The sequence below is a fragment of the Elephantulus edwardii genome, unplaced genomic scaffold, assembly GCF_000299155.1.
Source record: "Elephantulus edwardii isolate Elephantulus edwardi_28Jun2011 unplaced genomic scaffold, EleEdw1.0 scaffold00360, whole genome shotgun sequence".
Lineage (NCBI taxonomy): Eukaryota > Metazoa > Chordata > Mammalia > Macroscelidea > Macroscelididae > Elephantulus > Elephantulus edwardii.
The window spans coordinates 1521450-1529206 of record NW_006400110.1 but is presented as its reverse complement, the minus strand read 5'-3'; the positions used below and the strand labels follow the sequence as shown (position 1 = coordinate 1529206).

At 39.8% G+C, this 7757-nt stretch overlaps 1 protein-coding gene across 2 annotated transcripts in view; it reads right to left on the bottom strand.

Annotated features, from left to right (window-relative positions):
- ORC3 (origin recognition complex, subunit 3) overlaps positions 1–7757 on the bottom strand; it is a 152935-nt gene that overhangs the window by 26531 nt on the left and 118647 nt on the right. Inside the window, exons 17-18 of one of the 2 annotated variants that reach the window (XM_006902032.1) lie at positions 7152–7225; positions 2699–2796 (exon numbers count right to left, since the gene is read on the bottom strand). In XM_006902032.1, the coding sequence (XP_006902094.1) occupies positions 2699–2796; positions 7152–7225 (172 nt within the window). Of the gene's footprint in view, positions 1–2698; positions 2797–7151; positions 7232–7757 lie in introns of both variants that reach the window. The other variant, XM_006902033.1, reaches the window with a different exon arrangement.

The window sequence follows — 7757 nt, the reverse complement described above, 5'->3', positions numbered from 1 at the left end:
CCAACCCACTCGCCTCTGTCTGGTCTGCAGTGTCCACAAAAGTTCCACCAAATTATCACTGGCCCGCTCTTTCCTGGGCAGTTGGCGTGCCCTGAGAGAGCTCAGCCAAATTCCCACCAGTGGGCTCAACCTTGGGAACTCTCCCAGACAGTAGGCGTTGCCCAAGAAAACCCAATTAGGGTCCTACCAGCCTTTCTCGTGGCAGATCAGTCCCACAGCAGCTTGTTTAGTGGCTTCAGATGATGGTTGTCTCCATGGTGTGCTTTTGTGTGCTGACTCAGAATTGGATTGTCCACAGCTGTTGTGTTGCGTGAAGGAGTCTCTAGTGGCCCTGGAGCACCGCCAGGGGGTACAGGGTTTTGGCCAGGCCACCAGGGTGTGCCAAAAGTGTGGGGGCATGGGATGGTGGTGGGGTGGTGTCCCTGGATACAGTTCTGTGGCAGGGATTGGGGGTGCAGGGCTTGGGCAGCGCTGGGAGTTAGGGGTTGCAGTCTGTTCCCAGATATTAAGCTGCCAAGTCACCAGTCCTCAGCAAATAAGACTTACTGCGCCGCTCTGCTTGCGCACTGCGTCCTAGGTTCAACTTTTTGAGGAAATGCTAAACTGCCTTCCAGATTGGTTGTCCCATTTATAACAATCCCACCAAAAGTATATGAGAATTCCAACCTCTCCACATCCTCTCCAACATTTATTACCTGCTGTCCTGTTAAACTGTGCCACTGCCACTGGAGTGAGATGGTATCTCATTGTGGTTTTGAGTTGCATCTCTCTTATTGTCAGTGATTTTGAGCATTTCTTCATATGTCTGTTCACCAACTGACTGTCTTCCTCTGTGAAAAAGTCTTTTGTGTCTTTTGCCCTTTTTTTAACTGGGCTATCAGTCTTTTTCTTGCAGAGGCCCAGGAATATTCTGCAAAATTCTGTTATGAGATACTAGTCTGAGATGAAAACGAATTTGAGAGTGACCCCAGTCAGTAGGTTTTCTTTTCACCCTATTGGAAAACGTTTTTTTAATGCACTCTTTAGAAGGTCCATTCACTGATGTTCATCCTCTATTGGTTGTGCATTTCTGGCTGTATTTGCCAGCCTACCACACACTAGGCTTTCGAAGTTTCATCGAATTTTATCTCTTATGGTCTTTATGGTTTGGGGCTTTACTCTTAGGGTCTCTGATCCACCTTGAGTTGTTTTTTGTGTATTGTGTGGATCCTGTTTCAGCTTTCTTCCAGGAGCAGTCCAGTTTTGGCAGCAACATTTGTTGCAGAATACCAGTTGATCACAGGTAAATAGGTTAATTTCTGGATCCTCAATTAGGTTCCATTGGCTTGTGTGCCTGTCATTGCACTAGTATCATGTTTTTTGGTTACTACCACTGTGTATTAAGTTTTGAGATCAGCAAGTGCTATGACTCCCATTTCATTTTTATTTTTCAGAAGTGCTTTGCTTATTCGAGGCCTCTTTCCTCTCCAAACTGCCTACTGCCTTTTCTCTTTGAAAAAGGAATCTGGTAGGTATCAACTAGGGAAGGTGTTAAACAGGTAGATTTGGATAGGATTTTTGTTTTCACTAAATTGAGTCATCCTATCCATGAACAGGGCACATTTCCCCATTTATTTAGGTCTCTTTCTTTATAAAGTTCTGTTGGATTTACTCCCAAGTATTTGTGTTCAGCTATTATAAATGGTATATTACTTTCTTGGCTTCCTTTTCTAGAATGTCAATGTTCATGTGTTCCATTTAATTTTTCACAACCTCTAGTTTTCCAACATTCATGCTTCATATATTACATGTTCTAAATACTAAAGGATGTGTACCACTATTTTTCCTCATTCCGACTGATTTCCAATCTGGGACCTCCCTCTAATAGTATAACTATCTGTGTTCCTCTACTGTTAATAGGGTTTCGCAACAGCTGGTATTTAAAAAGGGGATGGCTAATCCTGCTTCCTAGTCTGTCTTAAACTGGGAGCTCTCCTATAAACTATTTGCCATGGGTGATCATTATAGCATTTGATAGACAGTGGCATAGCTTTCAGGTTCATAGCAACCCACAAATTATCTCAGTACAGCAAACTGATAGACAAGTGCTGTACTAATTCAAATAGATAAATGCTGTACTAATTCGAACAATGTATTCCCCAAATACAACAACTTGACAATTTAGAGTTGTACTTCTAATAGCAAATCAGACTTCACTCCAATAGACACAAAGATCTGAGTCAAGCCCCAAATAATTGTTAGTTACAAAGAACAAATAGAATACAAAATATAAGAACAAATAAAAAAACAACACATTAATTCTGATGTTATTAGAAAAGGGAAAAACACTAACTCTTACTTCTACCGTTTTATTCCTGAGGCCTAATGGATTAGATAAAATTTAAACATGTGATCTTGAACCAAGAGTAAAGAACATAAACTAAATCATTTGATTAGTTACTTAAACAGGAATGAAAAAGGAATAAAAATTACAATTCAAAACTTTATGGAGGGCATCAGAAAACTATAAAGGCATGTTTAAGAGGAAATGTTCTTTTTTCTTCAAAATTGTAGTTGGAATGAAAGATTATAGAACAAATTCATCTTCCATTCAATAAGAGATAGTGTTCTTGCTTGGCTATGTATGGACAGGTTGGCTACTGTACCTACCTGTATCACTTGGAAAACACACTTTTGTTTTTATGAGCAATACACTTACCTCACTAGACTGTCAATGAAGTTTACAACTTTTCCTCTGAGTACTTCAAACTTGGTTGGCTTCTTACTTGTTCTTAATTCCTTCCTTTCCAGCAAGGACTGTAGATCAAAGAATATATTTTGTTGTCAATCTGAGACAGAAAATCCCTCTTCTCCTACAGAGGAGAACCCTGCTTTGAGGGTAAAGGGAGGTTGGCATCCTTTCCATTAAGACAGATATGTAGAGAAATAACTAAATAAAATACGTACTGCTCATACTCTATTACTGCTTCATCTACGAAAAGGAATTACAAGAAGAAAATACCCTGAATTACAAGAAGAAAATATCCTGGTTACACTAACAAAATAGACTCAATGGGTTTAGATTGAAATTTTAGTTTATATTTATCATAATTTGATTATCATGGTCCTAAGATCTTTATTTTAACGATCAACATTCTGAAGTTAGAGCTATCTGGAAAAAAATGTATTAGACAAATAATGGCTCAATTATGCATCTAGATGAATATGTATAAAAGGAAAATCAAGAATTTGTTGTTGTTGTTGTTATGTGCCGTCGAGTTGCCTGCGACTCATAGCGACCCTATGTACAACAGCCCTAAACTCTGCTCTGTCCTGTGCCAGTCGCACTGTCTCCGACACTCCCATCCCGATTACCCCAGTCACTAAATTAATCTACCTCATAGAGGGCCTTCCTCTCCTGCGCTGTCCCTCCACCCTCCCAAGCAGGATGTCCTTCTCCAAGGACTGGTCTCTCCTCACAACATGTCCAAAGTATGTTAGACGGAGCCTCAGAATCCTTGCCTCCAAGGAGCCACCCGGTTTAACCCTTTCCAAGACTAATCTGTTTGTTTTCCTAGCAGTCCATGGTATTCTCAATACTCTTCTCCAGCACCACAGCTCAAAGGCATCAATTCTCCTTCTATCCTCCTTGGCCACTGTCCAACTCTCTGATGCATAACAAGTGACTGCAAAGACCATGGCCTCTATCAGATGCACCTTAGTCTCCAGAGAGACACCATTGCTCTTCAGTACTTTGGAGAGGTCCTAACAGTAGACTTTCCCATGGCAATGCACCTTTTAATTTCCTGGCTGCTGGTGTCAAGAATTTAAGTACCTAAAAACTAATGAATTAGTGTCTTTTAAATCAGACTGACCAAAAAGTAAACATCATGGCGAGCTCTGGTGGCCTAGTGGCAAGAAGCTGCAACTGCAAGTTCAGAGGTGCACAGTTCAAATCCACCAGATGCTCTGTTCGAGAAGGAGGAACAATGTCCTCCTGTACCAGTCAGATCTGATTTGACGGTACACACAAAAAATAACGAAATTTAAAAAAATAAAGAAAAACCTTAAAAAAAAAAAAACCCCAAAAACCCCAAAAAGTAAACATCGTTGTTTGGTGCTGTCAAGTCGAGTATGACTCATAGTGACCTTACGAACAGTAGTTCTGAGGTTCTGAACCCTGTCCTATCCTGTTCCATCTTCACATTGCCTGACATACTAGAGCCCACTGTGGCAGTAACTGTGTCAATCCACCTGGTCTTCCTCTCCTTTGCCAACCCTTTATCTGTCTAGCATCATATCCCTCTCAAGGAATAGCCTCTCCCAGCAACATGCCTGAAGTATGTGAGATGACGCCTTATCATCCTTGGCTCCGAAGAGCACTTCAGCTTCACTCTCTCTAAGACATATCAATTCATTCTCTTGGCTGTCCATGGGATGGTCAGTGCTCTTGACCAATATCACAACTCATGGTGTCAATTCTTTTTCTGTCATCCCTATTCATTGTTCAGCTCTCAAATGCATAACAAGTTATCAGAGAGATCATGGCCTTAATCAGACCAGTCATCCTCAATCCTGACATCGTTACTCCTCAGTAATTTGAAGAGGTCCCTAACTGCACATTTTCCTAGTGTATTACATCTAGTGCATTTCTATTTCCTGACTGCTTGAACCAACAGTGTTAACTGTGGATCCAAGCAAGACGAAGCTATTGACATTTTCAATCTCCTCTCCATCTAGCATGATTTTGTCTATTGGTCCAGTGGTAGGAATCTTTGTTTTCTGAGATGAAAATCTTTGAGATGCAATCCATTGCGAAGGCTGTATTCCTTGAACTTCTGCAACAAGTGCTTCAAGTCCTCCTCACTTTCAGCAAGCAAGGTTGTGTCATCTGCTTGAAGCAGGATATTGATAAGTCTCCCTCTGAACCTGATGCCACATTCCGCTTCATAGAGTCCAGCTTTTTTTTTTTTTAATGGTGAGAAAAATTTATTACATTTAGAATTAGCCCACTGGACTCAGTTTAGATGATCCCAATTTTGTTGGCAACATCCAAAGCATCATAATCAGGAGCAAGTCGAACATACATAGGCCTTCTTCTCTCCATCAGGCCTAATCAAAGTGTTGACCTTAGCCACATCAATGTCATAGAGCTTCTTTACAGCTTAATTTGGTGCTTATTGGCCTTGACATCCACAATGAACACAAGTGTGTTGTTATCTTCTATCTTCTTCTTAGCTGACTCAGTGGTCAGGGGAAATTTGATGATGGCATAGTGGTCAAGCTTGTTTCTCTTGGGAGTGCTCTTCCGGGGGTATTTGGGCTGCCGTCGGAGTCTCAGCGTCTTAGGCCTCCGGAACGTGGGTGACGTGCGGATCTTCTTTTTTTTTTTTTGGCTGTGGACGCCCTTCATGACTGCCTTCTTGGCCTTCAATGCCTTTGCTTTGGCTTCAGTTTTGGGAGGGGCAGGGGCTTCCTTCTTCGCTTTCGGCGCCATCTTCGTAGAAAGGCGAGTCCAGCTTTTTTAATAATTTGCTCAGTATTCAGACTGAATAGATATGGAAAGAGAATACAACAACCTTGATGCATTCCCTTCTTAATTTTAAATGATGCAGTATTTCCCTGCTCTGTTGGTACAACTGCTTTCTGGTCCAGGTTTAGGTTGCACATGACCACAATTAAGTGCTCTGGAATTCCCACTCTTTTCAATGTTAGCCACAACTTGTTAGGATCCACAAAGTCAAATGCCTTTGCAAAGTCAATAAAGAACAAATTGATATTCTTGTGGTATTCTCTACTTTTAGCCAGGATTCATCTGACATCAGCAATGATATCCCTAGTGTCACAGCCTTTTATAAATCCTGCTTGAACTTCTGGCAGTTCCCTATCTCTGTGTTATTCTGTTTTTGAATTATCTTCAGCAGTATTTTGCTTGCATGTCCTAATAGTGATATTGTTCAATAGTTTCCACATTCTTTTGGATCACCTTTCTTGGTAATAGAAACAAATATGGACCTCTTCCAAATTGTTGGCTGGCCAGCCTCCAAATTTCTGGGCATAGAATGGTAAGCACTTCCAAGGCTGCACTGGTTAATTGAAACAAGTCAACTGGTATCTCATCAATTCCTGGGGCCTTATTTTTTGCCAGTGCTTTCAATGCAGCTTCTACTTCCTCCTTCATTACCATTGGCTACTGCTCACATGGTACTTCCTGAAATTTTTCAATGTTAATCAGTTCTTTCTCGTATACTTATTCTGTGTATTCCCTCCATCTTCTTTAGATTCTCTCTGGGTCATTCAATATATTGCCCATAGTATCTTTCAATATTGCAACTTGAAATTTGTTTTTCAGTTCTCTTAACTTTAAAAAGGAAAAACCAGTTCTTCCCCAGTTCCATCTCTCTGCACATACCATTATAGTACTTTGCTTTGTTCACTGGAGCTGCCCTTTGAAATTTTCTGTTCAGCTCTTCTATTTCGGCATGTGTTCCTTTTGTTTTTGGTTTCTTGATGCTCTAGTGCAATTTTCAGTCTCTTCTCAATTTCCTTTTGGTTTTTTCTTTCTCCTCTGTGTTTGTAATGACCTTTTGCTCTGTTTACGAATATCTTTGATATAATTCTACAGCTCATCTGGTCTTTGATCACAGGTGTTCAATGCCTCAAGATGATCTTGAAATTCAGATGGAATATACTTGCTTCTTGTACACTTATTTTCATTTTCTTTGGCCTCAAGTTGAACTTGCATATGGCCTAGTTCTGACTGCCGATAAGAGTTTCTCCAAGGATTTCTTCCATAGATGTAGTCAATCTGATTCCTATGTAGCCCATCAGGTGAGATCCCTGTGTAAATAAATGAGATTCCCTTTTGGTACATTACTCTATTGATAGTTCATTCTTTCTGGTTCATTATTTCCCTATTGCTAGTTCATTCTCTGCAGTTCTTTATTTCTGAGTCTGTAGGAACTGTTTCCACCTGTGTTGGCTACTAAATTCCAGACTGCATAAAAAGCAGAGTGAGGAAGACAGTGTGATATTCCATTTGTGAGTTACTAAGCCTTCTTTGTTTCTGGCTATGCTTTAAAAATTAAAAATAAATCCATCTAAGTATTGTTAATTTGAAACACAAGAAGAATAAGGCAGAATATGTTGGAAGGAAAATAAAGTGACCTGACCTTCTGAAGGTGATAGAGGTCAGTCTTCGGAAACCCCTTCGGCTGTGACCCAGATCCACCTTCTTCCTCTTTGGCTTGTGCTTTTAATACAAAACCAATAAACGGCAATTAGGGTAGAGACATTAAATTTAAAAAAAATCCAACAAACCCAAAACACAACACAACACAACCAAAACCAAAACTCTTCTACCTATCCAAGAGAAATGTTTTATCCCTTTTTAAAAAAATATAATGTGGAAAGAGATGGAAGTTCTAGCAAATAAGTGGTATCTTCAAAAGCTAATGTTCAATAACTATTACATAACTTATGCTATAGTGGCATCTTAAAAAAATCAGTTACTAAATTCCAATGCTATCACAATTAAAAGAAAACAAAATCTCCCAGCAGGAAGTCTCAAAGTCTTGTGCTGTTACAGCTTACCTAAAAAAAGGAGAAAAAAATGTAACTAGATTTAAACTGTACTGTTTTGATTATGCCAAAATTATAAACTACATAATTCTATACTCTTGCAAGCTTGACCTAGATCTTTCAGTTCATTGAATTACTTTTGACATAACACTAAGGCTGAAGATGACACTGTGTATGAGTTTTTTTTTTAATATTAA